The 16491-nt window shown below is 43.5% G+C and overlaps 1 protein-coding gene across 1 annotated transcript in view; it reads left to right on the top strand.

Annotated features, from left to right (window-relative positions):
- The window catches only part of LOC308080911 (fibroblast growth factor 14-like), a gene marked incomplete at both ends in the record, with an annotated part of 47359 nt that continues 30868 nt past the window's right edge, over positions 1-16491 (top strand). The window contains one exon of the mRNA XM_080423008.1: positions 1-94. Coding sequence (XP_080279134.1) covers positions 1-94 — 94 coding nt within the window. The remainder of the gene's footprint in view (positions 95-16491) is intronic.

Below are 16491 nucleotides of genomic sequence, written 5' to 3'. Positions count from 1 at the left end.
ATGCGGTTTATTTGGAACAACGTTTTCAGCAAAGGATCGCATATGCTGCAGTGTCTTTGTGGCAAGAGCCTCAAGAAGAACAAGAACCCAACTGGTGAGCATCTTGTTGAGCAGAGAGAGCGAGAAAGAGAGAAATGTGTGTGTGTGTGTGTGTGTGTGTGTGTGTGTGTGTGTGTGTGTGTGTGTGTGTGTGTGTGTGTGTGTGTGTGTGTGTGTGTGTGTGTGTGTGTGTGTGTGTGTGTGTGTGTGTGTCTTCCCCATGAGCCATGCACTGTTTGGCTGCTACAGGGACTGGTGTGCGCTGCAATCGCAGTTGTGCAGCAAGTGAGCGAGGGGGAGTGACTGGGGTAGATAACTTATTCACATTACTGACCACAGTGCCACTGTGAGAGTGTGTATGTCAAACTGACTGATATGGTGCTGATTGGGACTGTGGGCATGCTTTTGGTGACTTGTTTTGGCATGCTGGTTTACAGTGTGTGTGTGTGTGTGTGTGTGTGTGTGTGTGTGTGTGTGTGTGTGTGTGTGTGTGTGTGTGTGTGTGTGTGTGTGTGTGTGTGTGTGTGTGTGAAACACATAGTCACATGTGTTCCAGACATGCTGCAGAATACAGAGGATGGTGCAGTGTGCACTATGCAGACCCATGTGTGATTAAAAACACATAACATACAGCAAGCTTGGGATCCTGTATGAATTATATAGGCTACTGAAGGACGTATCAGTGTATACCAATTAGGCCTATCTTGCTGAATTAGACAGCCAGTCTTCATTTGCACACAACTCTCTGCCAAAGCCACAAGCCTCTAAACTCCAATGCCTCACAGTAAAATTCTGCCTTAGCTTAACTAAAAGTATCTAAAGTGTAAAAATGGAACCAAATGGACTCGTAAGGGTCAGATACTCCTCTACACCTTTCGACTTTGCTTTGACATCATCAATATGAGACAAGATCTCCTTTGTTCCCTTGTATTGAGACAGTGGTCAGTGGTAAATGTTCACTGTGCTGAACTGCAATAGGGTACGGGAGTGACATGGCATATGACATACACAGATATAAGATTGACATGGCATATGGCATTGACATAATGGCTGTGACATAATATGGAATATGACAGATGACACGGCATATGACAGATTTTGCATATGGCATCGGTCAAAAGTAGCATCCAATCATTGTGTACAAAGGCCGTGATGCATGTGTGCGTGAGTGAGCACACACACACGAGCGGCAAACAAACATGCAGTGAAACAAATTGAGGAGAAATGTCAGCAGCTCTCAAGATTATACCCAGTGTTGTGTTCTAGTTTTTTTATGAAGGTATACTATGTTTATTCCCTGCCTCCCACACGCACGGCATGCGCGCGTCTATAATGAATTAAATGTAAAAAACGCTGTTTTGAACAGTTTTTGAAGGTGTACGGTGGCGACGAAAAAAAATCTCAAGGTATACGGCGTACACAGCATCTGACGGTAGAACCCACCACTGATTATACCGGTGTGATAGCACCACAGACGTCATGACTTTCTCCTATTTCTTATGGCCTAACGGGTATTTCTGGAGACGGATTGAGTGATTAGTAAGGACTGTCCCTGTGGATTTGAGTCAATGTCGAAGAAAGACTATGACGCGCAATCTTAAGCACCATGGACAGAGCCCATCAATTTACACCCCCCCCCCCCCTGTCTCTCTCTCTGCGGGCCAACATCACAGCCACATGAGAAACTTTTGGACCTTTCCCGAAAAGCAGTGTAACCTCCTTTGCCGTTCAGCCTCCCTATGTATTCTGTTCAATGAGTAATGAGGGGAGAGAGAGGATTGCAGACAGACAGGTCAAGAGAGAGGTAGAGAGGTAGAGCGAGAGAGAGAGAGAGAGAGAGAGAGAGAGAGAGAGGGAGGGGAGAGAGTTGTGACAGATGCATTAGGTCAGCAGTAGCAGTGATTACAAGGCGTGTCCACAGCAAAATCCTGAGTGTTAATTTGAACACCCTGGCAGGTCCATTTTTAGATTCGCAGAGTTAAATTAACACTCAGGCTTTGCTGTAGTGTGTAGTCAACTGAAAGTGACACACTCATACTGTAGCTGACACCATTAATGAGCGTGCCTGTGTGACATCCCTGTGGGAAATAAAACAAGTATGGTCCCCTATTATCATGGACTCCCTATCCGCATGCATTGTGTGTGTGTGTGTGTGTGTGTGTGTGTGTGTGTGTGTGTGTGTGTGTGTGTGTGTGTGTGTGTGTGTGTGTGTGTGTGTGTGTGTGTGTGTGTGTGTGTGTGTGTGTGTGTGTGTGTGTGTGTGTGTGTGTGTGTGTGTGTGTGTGTGTGTGCGCGCGTGCGTGCGCGTGTGTGTGTGCGTGCGTGCGAGTGAACGTGTGTGCGTGCGCACACAGGCAATATATTATACTCTGCACTTTCTAGTGAAATGTGGACCTGTAGGCAGTGTATAGGAGGAGGATTGCTGACTTGGCACTTGTTGGGCGGTTTTCCTCTGAATTGCACTATTAGTGAAACTCCCCTAGGAACACTTACTTACGGCTTACTTTGGTGTGTGTTCCTAACTTTCTGATTGTGTTCACACATATGGGGAGGTCATTAGTATATTCATTAGTGATTCATTTAGATTTTTCACTGTCTCTTTACTGCGTTCTTTCTCTCAATCTCTGCCTGACAAATCCCTGCATTGTTGTCAGTGGGAGATTTCAGGGTGGGATGAGTGGTGATGACAGATGCTAGTGCTACTATAGGTTTGATCTTACCTGGTGTCCTGGTCGTTTTCCTTTGCACTCGACTTGACTGGGGGGTATTTTCTATCACTCATTAGCACGTCAATTCTTCAGAGGCAGCATCCCCCCCAAACCCCCACTACACTGTCACCAAAAACTCTGGCAGCAACCCCCCTCCCCCGTCCAGTTCTTATTGTTGAATTTAACAATAACCTTTTAACAATGAATCCTAAGTAGGCTACTTTACTTTCTCATCTGTTAATGCACCTGGTTGGTAACAACCAGTAATGGAAAAAGTACTGAAATGTTTTACTTAAAACGTAAAAGTATCGATACCACAATCTAGAAATACTCAGTTACAAGTATTTGTAGTATTTAAAATTTACTTGAGTAAAAGTACAAAGGTATTGACATAAAAATGTACTTAAAGTAACAAAAGTAAAAGTACTCATTATGCAGAATGTCCCATTTCACAAGTTCAATATCTGTACAAATCTTTGAAAATAGCAGATCTACAAGCTCTGTGTCGTATCGCGACGTGTTGTGAGCTTGTAGATCGGCTATTTTAAGTAAAAGAAGTAAAAGTATTTGCAAATTGGAAATACTCCAGTAAAGTAAAACATACCTCAAAATTATACTTAAGTACAGTACTTTCCACCACTGGTAACAACAACCATCTGCTAGTAAACCGCAATTCCCAGCCTCACAATCCATAAGGCATTGCCGTTTCGTGGGATTCTCTCTCCTGTCTCCACATGAGCCGAGGAGCGTCGCTTTCATTCATTATAAAAGCTGCAATCCGTAAGTTTCACCTGGAATTTGAACCTGGGTACCCCCGCGTGGGAGACCACATTTCTACCACCATTCCAATTCAAAATCCCTGCTTGGGCCAGCCGTCTATCATGCACAGTATAAGTATAACATGCACAGTATACAATACATTGCTGCTATGCTCAGGCACCTTAGTTTAGTTCTTTAGTTTTTTTATTATCTCAGGTAATTTGTAAATATGTAGATAACTTGTCTGGCCTTCTGTTGCTCTCTTGTTTTTGATCTCCTTCCCACCTGCCCCCCTCTTCTTCTCCCCCCCCCCTCTTCTTTCTATGGAAACTAACGTTGCGATGGGAACGATGTACAAAAAAGAATTTCACCCACTTTTTTACCTTGTAAACCTGTGATGTGACAATAAAACTGATTCTGAGATGTTGGGCTTCAGGTAGTACTACTTGTCAACCAGTTGGTGTCCTTCTCAAAGGACCCACCCACCTCCAGCTACTGCAGCTATACTACTTGTACTGTATTAACATACCATACAGACTCATTAAAATAGCGTTTTATTCATTGAAATAAGTGCTGGATTGCAGCTTTAAAGTGAATAAAGCTTATGGTTACTTACCGTCTCCTCTCCCATGTGCTGTGACCCAGATAGACTTTCAGCCTTTATATCGGGCACACACTAACAGTATGTGTGTACAGTGGGCTATTTGACGGTGTGAGCATGTACATCACTGTGTGCATGCAATCACACAAACACACAAGGGTAAACGTATTCCTTATTCCCTGTCTTCCATGGCTGTGTGCCTTACTACCTTCTCCGGAGAGGTGCCATTAAGGTAGGGTATGTTTTATTCAAACCCCAGGGTTTATCTGTGCTCTTTCAGATCCCTCTCACTGGGTGAAAGGCCTGCTAAACAACATGCCCCTTTACCTGCTGTGCTGTGGGGAATACACAAACTCAAAATTGCATACATGTTTCTTTACACCGCATAAAGTGTCAAACAACTGTGTCACAGTGAGTGGAGAGTATAGGACCCAAGTTAGAAACAAGCGAAAATACAAAAGTGCTTATTAAACCAGAGTCCAAAAAGGGCAGATCAAATCCGAAATCCAAAGACAGGAACAAGAACTAACATTATAAATCTGTCAGGTCAGGATTCAGAAAACTCAGAAACACAGGTACAAGGCAAAAGCCCAAACAGGCATATTCACAGTAAAGTAAAGTAAAGTTCACACCAAGCACTGTAACTACAACAATAAATACAACTATATCGATCACCTTTGTCTTTGTTATAGTTGTGGTGTGGTGTGGACTATTTTTTTAAGTCCACTTGACTTAAAATTATATCGTTATAGTTATAGTGACGTACTGTTTACACACACTACACTCCACAAGGTAACAGGACACAGGTGAAGATAATTGACAATGAATATGTGATTGACTGGAGCCAAAAGGACAAAATGAGGAAGAGTATCAATAATAAATTGTATAAAGTATAAACTGGACTAGCCATATTGTACCCTGTCCCCGGGGTATAAAAAGCCCACTTTGTAAAATACCCACCCTATCTCACTACCTCGGTCTCTGGCTCTGTCTCTCTCTCTCACACGCACAGCGCGCGCGCGCGCACACGCACACGCACACGCACACGCACACGCACACGCACACGCACACACACACACACACACACACACACACACACACACACACACACACACACCTGTACACTAATCAAACTCACACAGAAACCAACGTCATCTTAAATGATGGGAGAAGAACTTGCTACCAAGCTTTTCTTTTCTCCAGAACAGTTCTGTTCCAAATACTATACTTAAAGCAGAACATCAAAGGATCCAACCACAATAGAGACAAAAATACCACAATATAGTCTCTTTCACAGACACAGATACAAGAACTCTTTCTTTCTTTCTACTGGTTCTTTCACTATACAAGTCTGTGTATCTCTCTCTCTTTCCGTATTTCAGGCAGGCATTTTCCATCTCTTATTTTAAATTGCCCTCACACTCTCCTTGTCCCTAAGTCTGACACACTTGAGACTACTTTTTTGATAGTCCGCTTGTCCTTGTTAACCTTTAGCGTGTTGACAGCACAACCTGACGTAATAGCTATATCCACCACCCTGTATGTGAGTGTGTGCGTGTGTGCGTGCGTGCATGTTTGTGTGTGTGTGTGTGTATGTGTGTGTGTGTGTGTGTGTGTGTGTGTGTGTGTGTGTGTGTGTGTGTGTGTGTGTGTGTGTGTGTGTGTGTGTGTGTGTGTGTGTGTGTGTGTGTGTGTGCGCGCGTGCGTCCATCTGTGTGTGCGTGCGTGCGTCCATCCGTGTGTGTGTGCATGTGTGTGACCATGTTTGGGTGGAGGGTGAAGAGATTTAAGAGGTCTGAGGAGTGTGTGTGTGTGTATGCATGGGTTTTTCATGGACCTGGATGTTGTGTTGCGGGTAGCAGAAAGAAGAATACGGGCTGCTTTGGGGAAAGCTAACCCCGGTAAGGTACACCTTGCAGCCTAACTTACAATGGGAGGGATATATATATATATATATATATATATATATATATATATATATATATATATATATATATATATATATACATATATATATATACACACACACACACACACACACACACACACACACACACACACACACACACACACACACACACATACACATATGAGGGATTCACTTAAAAAACTGACCAGAAGATGCTTTTTAGTAATGTCGATGCTCAGCATAAGAACTGGTTTGTGTAGTGCAACAATTGTTTTAATTTAGTAATGTGAAAATCAACTTCACAAATACGCTATAGCAACTGGCAGAAACTGATCTCTGATGCTTTATGGTTTAGAACGATTGCATAGAGGAATGTAAAATCAAAAGATCTAGATATAAGTTATATAATGAATATGTAATAACTGACACTTTCAGGTACGAGAATACAGTAGGACATTGTTTTATGTGCAATTGTAGTAGAAAGTGCTTATAAGTGGAGTGCTGTGCACTGACTTCATTCTTAGATGTGTTATGAAAGTTGGAGTATGGATACTATTGTTAGATGGGGAACACAAATATATAAAACACATTCAACACACACAAACATATAAACATATTAACACACATATGTATACTATGCACAGTCAAAATCAATCACTCGCGCACTCACAGGAACACACGTAAGTTGACCTGACCTCTGTAGTGCATGATAAGTCAGGCGTCACATTCTAGACTGTCGGGAGGGTTGTGTGTGTGTGTGTCAGAAAGAGAGAGAGACAGGGAGAAAAGGGGTGTGTGAGGACAGATAAGTCCTGGGTGCTATCTGTCACTAGAGCTGCCTCTATAATCTTGCTGCTTGACTCCCCTCATTCCCTTCCCTTATTTCCTTCCCTAAGCTGCTTCCTGTGGCCCCCTTTCTCTTGTGCACAAGTTTTGTCATCTCGGTTCCTGTACACTTCAAAGAAAAACATGTATCGCACACTTCCAAATTCAGAGAGCAACAGTGAAAATCACATGTAGCCTTGCGTTAGGCAGAGCATATGTGTTATAAGCAGAAAATATATATAAATAATGTTTTGAATGTATCATAGACATGGGCTTTACAGGCTTTTCCCCCCAGGATTTTTATCTCTTTTATCTGCTTGGGTTGACAGGAAAGAATCCTCAGAAAATCCTTTATACCAGAAGTAACTGTTTTACCATTTGTGGCAATAAATGGTCTTGCAAGTGTCTCATACTGAACCATTTGAGGGTCAGCCTGTCAGCTCAGAGCCCCTTGGATGTTACGTACTATTTCACCACTGTTTGGTGCTGTAAGGCAAAGAAAAATGTCAGGGAGATGAAAGGGATGGTTATTTATACAAGCCGTTTCACCACACAGCACTCAGTCGATCAGAGATTAATGCTTAATTTATACTTAAAATAAAAATATGCTTAAAGGGATAGTTCACCCCCAAAATTACTTATTTTCTATCGATTACTCACGCCATGGAGCCTTGAATTCATGATTGATAGAGAATACGTTTTTTTTTTGGTGAACTGCAGTATCCCTTTAAAATAATATACAAAATATTCGTTTTTGAATATATTTCAAAAACAGCAAATCTACAAGCTTGCTGGGCGTCATGGTGCAACACATTTGTGAGCTTGTAAATCAGCTATGTTAAAAAAAAAAGTGTAGTTAAGTGGTTAATTGATTAAGTGTCAGTGTGTTCTGCCAACAGTGAGGATGTCAAACTTCCTTTATTCTCTCTCCAGTCAGTCTCCCCTGGGTTTAGTGTCAATGTCAGACATACAGTGTTATACTGTGGAGGAATTAGGATTAGATGTGGTATTATATTATGTCAGGATCTTGGGCACAGTGAAGTCTTACAAAGTACCAGTAGTGCTGACCTGTCCTAATGAAGGGAACTGCTGGGCATGCACGCATACAGATAAATGCGCACGCACACACACACACACACACACACACACACACACACACACACACACACACACACACACACACACACACACACACACACACACACACACACACACACACACACACACACACACAGACATATATCCACTTCCTTGTTCACGTTTTGCGGCAATGCTGTTGTGTCGGCAAGTGCTGCTCAAAACTCGTTGAGGAACACAAAGTGTGATGTTTCTATAGGGACCCACGCTCTTAATAGCGGGGCTGGGGGAAAAATGTCATGGGGTCATCGATAAGTACACTTCCAACCTTAGCATCAGCTGTCTTAAAGTAAGCTAAACAACATACCAAGCAGCTATCTAAATAACACCCAATTACCTTCTGTCTCAACATACAGCAGCTATCTAATTAACATGCTTAGCATCTGTCAAGTAAACAACCAAGGATCTACAGTGTACTAACTACATAATATAGAAGCAGCTAATTATCTATACTAAATAGTGAATGCTATTGTTGGTACTGTAGTGATGCAGTGGGATGGAGATTGTGGCTTTAATAGTGATTGGAGGAGCAAAGCCTCTGGTGGACCAATCAATGCTCTTTTGGCTCCAGGCCCTTTCTAACCTAGATGACACAATTGCACATTTGCAAGCGCGTGCGCACACTTGTGCACACAGTCACACAGTCACACACACACACACACACACACACACACACACACACACACACACACACACACACACACACACACACACACACACACACACACACACACACACACACACACACACACACACACACAGTACCAATCCTCAAACCGCACACATTGTAAAAGGATTAGTATTGACAGACAGATTTTGCTGACTGAGCAGAGGCCAACAGTATACTGTAGCCTACTGTTGCAACAAAATGCACGCGTACGCACGCACCCCACCACCACACACACGCACGCACGCACGCACGCACGCACGCACGCACGCACGCACGCACGCACGCACGCACGCACGCACGCACGCACGCACGCACGCACGCACGCACGCACGCACGCACGCACGCACGCACGCACGCACACACACACACACACACACACACACACACACACACACACACACACACACACACACACACACACACACACACACACACACACACAGCTGTGGTATAGATGATGACAGTTCAATGGTTAAGTTCTTCTGAACCTGGGTACATACATATCATGAAGCTAATGTAAAGTACATTGGATAACGGCTCGGGCCGAAGCGACCAAATACATATCAATTTGGGGGTCCTTGACATGAAGGAGTTTGAGAACCCCTGATCTACAGTATGGCATAACGTGTCACAGAACAGTGAAGACGGACAGATAAGCATAGCATGCAGATAAGGGGTGTCATGACAGCACATGGGCCCTATGCTGGAATCGACCTGAGCACATTATGTGGTTATGTGGTCGATGCACACGCTGCCAGAGCCAGCGCGGTGGCCCGGTAATGAAATGTTTCTAAGATGAGATGAAGTGATACCTCAGCACTTTGGAGCGCATGAGTGTATAATCTATACCGCAAAGAGGAGAAAGGGGAGGGATAGAGAGCGAGGGAGAGACATAGAGGGAGAAAGAGATGAAGGGCGTTACCTGAAGAGGTTGGAGGAGGAAGAGGAAAGATAGCAGGGAAAAACTGTTAAGAATCCAGTTACCCACTTAAACCCTATAGTATATACTTTGTTGCCCGGGGTCCACCCAAAAAAAAGGATAGACCATTTTTTTGTCTTTTTTTGGTGTGTTGAGTATTGTATTTTAATGTATTGTACCGTTTAACGTTTTTATGAATGGGTTTTCGACTATTGTTTGGACCCAATGTTTTATACAATTGTGTCAATAAAGTAACTACCTAACTAACTACACCAAATCTATTTGCCGAAAACAGCCGTTCTGCAAGCTCACAGCGTTTCTATCCTTGGCCCGCTCCTTTTTTCCATGTACGCCAAACCTCTTCGCCCCCCAAAATAGCCGATCTGCACCTGCGATCCGCTTTGTCCCAGAATAGGGATGCTATCGTTCAAGTGGTTAAAATCGGAAGATGTGGGTTGTTGAACAAGTTGCAACACAACAAAATTAATCAAAAGTGGTGCAGAAAGCTGTTGCGGGGTGACCTGCAACAGCTTTCTGCACTACTTTTGAAAAAAAATCTCTGTTTTTGGACAATAAAAACTGGAGCAGTTATGTAACAACATAGTTTCAGACGACACATTATTCTGTATGAGTCCCTTCATCTATCATCATTAGTTACCCACACTGCATAACCACTTTATGATCACTTCATGTGCATGTGTTAGTTTAATTCTGTCGCTGTCGCAACATCTGCTCATGTCATATGGGCAGGGAAACATGAGGACATTCCAAGTGAAATGACACCACTGGCATTTTGAAAATTGTTGACTATTCGCACAACAGCTAAAACACAGCAGGGTATAAGTAGTAGATAGATAGTAGTAGATAAGTAGTTATTAAAGGTAGGGTAAGTGATCTTTTACATTTTAAATTCATTTGAGTGAACATAGCTACAAGCTAGTAGATCAGCTATTTTCGCTATTTGGTACAAAGAAGCAAACTTTGAAACTGAGAACAAAATGGCTTGACAAAAGAGAAGCCTGGTATTCAGAGACCCTTTACCGGCAAGTCACAGGTTTGATCCCTGGTCCAGTCAATATGTTTGGCCTGTCGCAATGTCCTTGAGCAGGCGTTGGGCCCCTGCCTGCGCCAGGGACACTGCCAGCGGCTGATCTTGCACATATAGTGGGACTTGTACAAACCAGAGCCTGACAGTCATTACAGCACCACTTCACAGTGAATTCTTTAGCCTTCATTGAGGCCTCCAAAGGTCACTATGTTCACATAAGCAGCTAAACAGCTATTCGTAATTGCAGCAATCATAAAGATCCAATCATCCCGATGTCAATAACAAATCAGTCAGTAACAACGTGCTTTTTTAAATATTGTATCGATTCATTGAGCAGCAATACTGAGTTATCAAAGCTGAATCTAGATACCATGTTTCAAAAGTCTACTTTTCTTGTAACACGAAATACCAGACAGCAGTTATGTGATGATCTGTGATAGCTCAGTCTGTGCGGTACTAGTGAGGGCACATGGAGCTTATTGGGTTGCTGTGACTTTTAAAATGGAAGAAAAGACTGTTCTGGCTCATACAGTACTTGTTTTCAGAAATGGATGTAGTGCATAATTGCTTCTGGGTGTGTTGGTCACATTCGAGGTTGCCTGCAAGGTCAGGTTTATAATGCATGAGACTCTCCAGTTAAGTAAACCCGCCACCTCCAACTGGCAGAACGAAGAGGTCACATCCCCTAACTGGTTGATTCAGAGGACTTTTCATTTTGTATGGATAGTCTGAATCTTACCGCAGCGCCAACGGTACAAAAGTTTTCTGGCACTTAGTCATCATGAAGGTGCCAGCAGTAAGAATGTTCTGGTTTTGTGCATGTCAATCATGTTTCAAGACACAGAAAGCGTCAACAAGCCCGTTGAACACTCCTGTCAATCTAATAATTGGATTTAGTGGAACACCACTGAGTGTTGGTCCTGTTTGTCTCTCAGTGCTGTAAGATAAAGTGATGGAGGGGGAAAGAGAAAGACAGAGACAGAGCGAGGAGGCGGTGAGACACAAGACAGAGAAGAGAAGAGAAGAGAAGAGAAGAGAAGAGAAGAGAGAGAAGAGAAGAGAAGAGAAGAGAAGAGAAGAGAAGAGAGAGAAGAGAAGAGAAGAGAAGAGAGAGAAGAGAAGAGAAGAGAAGAGAAGAGAAGAGAAGGATGGGAATAAATAATTCACTCCTATCCCTACTGAGTCAGTGATGTTGCTAAGCTACATGAGGATAGGACAGGGAAAAATAGGACAAGATTAGATAAGATTGGATTGGAAAGGATTGATTAGGACATGTAGGATAGGATAGGTAAAAGGTAATCTCTCAAGAACAGATTCTGCTCTCCGCTTGAATCTGTCGGGGGGGTTCGTCATATCGCGTACGCACTGGCCTACAAGTGGGCGTGCCTTCAGATCAGGGAGCAGGGCCGCGCTTTACCCAATCAAATGGCCGGGATTTACGTGTCTGCCAATCCTTCCCCACTAGAAACAAACCGAAAACTCATTTAACAATAGCATCCTCGGAGCAGACAAAACCACGGAAAGATATTCACATTTTAAAGAGCTGGTGCATGTTTTTGCACTTTTTCTGTTTTTCATGTGTCTATGTGGTTGATAGAACTTCATTAAGCCCCCCGGTGGTGTTTTTATGGTGTTTTCTCTGACTATTTGGAGTTTCTTCCTGGAGGCTGAAACCTTGAGGGTCAAACGTGCCAATAGAGAAACAGCGCTTAGTGACATCACAAAGCCATACCCTCCCCCTCATTATCATAACACAACAGGTGTGCATGAGGAGGAGGAGGGACTAGGACAGGTGGGTGGTGCTAAGGTGGTGGAGGAGGTGCTAAGGTGAGAACCAGGTATACTTAATGAACTGGAGGCGTGTCCACATAAAAACAACATTTTAACACTTACTGTACCCTTTTTTTGTTTTGAAAAAAATCCTTACATAATAATAATACCTTATGATCAGGTTTTAGGGTTGAAAAATATCATGGCACCCCATCTTTAACTTGCTCTTTCATCATAGAAACAAGTGGGCTTATAACCAAAATGATCCATGTTCTCTGGGAGAAGTGGTGTTAGTGTTCCGTGTAGAAATATTGTTAGTGGGAATGAAAACATAGTCGCACCACCGGAAGTGAAAGGCTGAAGGCAGATCAAAAGCCCGGTTTCCTTGCGCACGTGTGCTCCATTTTGCTCCCCCCAGAGCTAAGTGAAATAGTAAAAAACAGCAGAGGGCGCTGTTTTTCCTTTTTTATTTGGCGATGGGTTCCCAGATTGGGTAAAAGGTGATGTGATATTAGAATATTAGTATTACTGACACTATTGGGTATTTGCAGATTTGACATGCAGAGACTCTGAATGTATGAATGAATGAAGTTCTCCAAAAGTATATAAAGGTACAAACGAAACAATATAGAGGCAAAATATGGACAACTGTGTGTGTGTGTGTGTGTGTGTGTGTGTGTGTGTGTGTGTGTGTGTGTGTGTGTGTGTGTGTGTGTGTGTGTGTGTGTGTGTGTGTGTGTGTGTGTGTGTGTGTGTGTGTGTGTGTGTGTGTGTGTGTGTGTGCCCAGAGGTCTGTCAGTGAGGGGCAGGGGGGATTTAAGCCTGATCTATACTTAGTTAGCGGCAAAATAGCTGAATCACTCGTTGCAGAGCAACGCGTTATGAGCTTGTAGATTGGCTATTTCCGGTGCGTGACACCTTAATTAACTCATGCTTTGGTGGTCTCAGTCCCAGAGGTGTGTCAGCGAGGGGCAGGGGGTTGTAGTTGGGGGTTGGGGGGCGGGGGGCCTGTCTGTGAAGGACAGGGGGTGTAGTGTTCCTAGTCCCAGAGGAGTGTCTGTGAGAGACAAGGGGGTATAGTGTTGATTGATTGATTGATTGAATGCTTTATTAACAGTTTGTAATTAGTACAGAGGTACGATTTACAATGATTGTTAAAAAGGATAACACAAAAAGCCCTAGGGGCTGTTTCCATTGTGGTCCTGTGTATTCAGTTCATTAAGACATTTAACCCATTAAGACCTGAGGCCGATTCTACAAATGTCTTCTAAATCCTAACAGTTTACTGAAACACTTATGTTGCTATAATATCAGTGGTTCTCAAACTTTTTCATGTCAAGGACCCCCAAAATTACATGTATTTGGCCGTGGACCCCCCCATCTCAAAATATTTAGTTCCAGGTACCCCCAGAAGCACAGATTTGAGTTACAAATGTTCGCTTTTTGCACACATTTTCATGATTTTTCAAAAATAGCAGATTTCATAGCGCGGCACAGAGAGAGCTTGCAGATCTGCTAATTCTTTATGATTAAAGTGGTTAAAATCTAAAATGACAGATGCTTTCCCGGTCTTAAAGATATACAATGATAAACACAATATAATCAACACTAGTAGCAATGAACATATGTACCGTAAACATGGGTGGGGGGGTGGGGGGGTATTTCTGGTGTTAAGCTTAGTCCTAATTAGACCTAATTTAGACCTAGTCCCAGAGGTGTGTCGGTGACGGACAAGGGGGTGTAGTGGTTCCAGAGGTGTGTCGGTGTGAGGGGTGGGTGGGGTGTAGTGTAAGGGGGGGTCTGGGCTCTTCCTGAAGACCACCACCATCTCTGCAGTCTTTATAGAGAGCATTGAGAAGCCAGGCGGCCAACCTCAGATCTGCAGCCAGACTCATCCCCATGCAGTTGAGAGAGTAGCACAGCGAGAGTTGTGTCCCCTGCAAACTTCAGAAGCTTGACAGGAATGATGCGGAAAGCTACTGTCTGTCTAGTTTATTTTGTGTGTGTGTGTGTGTGTGTGCGTGTGCTCGTGCACGTGCTCGTGTGCTTCTGCGTGTGCGTGACTGTCAGCATTCAGCTGGTGTTCTCCTTCCTCTCAGAGACCCAACCCATGTCTCTAATCGGCCGTTACCAAGGTAACAGCAGACTCCTCCAGGTTCCCCAAAGTGTGTGCGTGAGAGAGCGTGCGTGTGCATGCGTGTGTGTATGAACTATGAGTCATCCTGAGAAGTGGCTATCCTCACACCCGTGTCTGGGGAAAACCCCGCCCACCTTCGGCAACATCTGTTGCCGTCCAGGCTTTCAATCTCTCTCTGCTACCCCCCCCCCCCCACACACTCTGCGTTCCTTTCATGTCTCTGTTCTACCTCTTTTGTCCCCCACCCTGTTGCTCTCCCTCCCCCTCTTTTTCTCTCTCTGCCGCTCTTTCCTCATATCTCTTATCTCTTTACATCTCTCTCTCTCACTCATTTTTATTCATTCTCCCATCTGCTGTGTCAATCCTTTGTCCTCGTTTTACCTTCTTCTTCTGACTGTGTGCTTTTTGTCCCTACCTCTGTTGCACACAGCTCAGTGCAGACTGACTGCTTTGCAGAGATCGTTGCGTCTATGCCATGGCAACTGTCCATGGGACAGGATGAAATAAACGTAATGTCCCCTGTTCAGTGAGTCAGGGCACTCTGGTCAAGATATAAACCATTTATTGCAATGAGGTAATGCATTTGTATTTGGCGGTGTGGCTCCGCTCCCATGATGCTCCAGAACAAATCTGCACAAGATAACACTTGTCTCTCGCTCACCAAATCCCCCATAGGACAGGCCTGACGACATACAGTTACTGAATGAACTTAAAGGGATAGTTCACCCCCAAAATGACATTTTTATATATCGATTAGTCACCCCATGGAGACTTGAATTTATGGATATTGTTTTGGTTTTGTCGCATTCCTAAGCCAATAATTTGATGACCGGTAGTGGTTCCGGTAGGAGACACAAGAGTCTCCTTTTGTGTACACATATGAACCCCCCACAGGGTCGAGTCCGAAGATAGACTGTTATCAAGTGAACCGACATCAATAATGAACCTGTTCTGAGCCACATGAAAGAAGTCTTAAGTCCTGCGACAGGAGGAGGCGGGGCCCTGGGGAGGTGTTGGGAGTTTGATCACTAATGAGCTGCAGCAAAAGAATATTGATCGGTTTAAATCAGCGTTTCTCAAAGCGGGGTCCAGGGACCCTCAGGGTTCCTTGTGGGGGGTATGCTGGGACCTTTACAGGCACAGACAAATGGAGTGTCAAATGGATCCAAATAGACCGGGTTATCCTGAGGGGTTTGGGGGGGGGGGGGTGGTGAAGAGGTGGCGGGTGTGCAGTGGTGTAAACTAAAGTAACTAAGTACATTTACTCAAGTACTGTACTTAAGTACAATTTTGAGGATTTTTTACTTTACTGGAGTATTTCCAATTTTCTGTACTTTTACTTCCACTCCATTAAATTTCAGAACCAAATATTGCACTTTTAATCCACTTTGTGGATTTTTATTATTATTACAAAACATACATTAATCCCTTCAGTTTTTGCCATTGAAAATAGCCGATCTACAAGCTCACAATGCCATTGTGAGCTTGTAGAAAACTTGCATAATGAGTACTTTCTACTTTTGGTACTTTAAGTACATTTTGATACCAATACTTTTGTACTTTTACTCAAGTCAATTTTGAATTCCAGACTTTTACTTGTAACACAGCATTTCTACACTGCAGTATTGATACTTTTACTAAGTAAAACAATGTTTTAAACTTTTTCCACCACTGCGGGTGTGTAAGAATTGTGGGTGCCAGTGTACAAACACTGACAGTGGTTAACGGTACTGCCAGTGCTGTGGCTGGAATGGCTCACCCACTATTGATTTTGTTGGCTGGGGCTGTGTTTGCTGGCGTCGCGGGGTGCCAGTGTCGTAAACATCCATTACAGTATATGGAAAATTTGTGGCCTCGTGGAAGCTCGGTCTGTGCTGTGTTGTCCTGTCCTAGGGGTGGAGTTGTGTTACTGTTTAGCTGTTTTTGTTGTTGTCTATTGTGGCAATGTGGCAGTAATATTATTGTTAAA

This window comes from Gymnoscopelus braueri, assembly GCF_963280865.1.
Source record: "Gymnoscopelus braueri genome assembly, chromosome: 24".
NCBI classification, from domain to species: domain Eukaryota; kingdom Metazoa; phylum Chordata; class Actinopteri; order Myctophiformes; family Myctophidae; genus Gymnoscopelus; species Gymnoscopelus braueri.
Note: the sequence above shows the minus strand (reverse complement) of the source record. Positions and strands in the feature narration are given on the sequence as shown.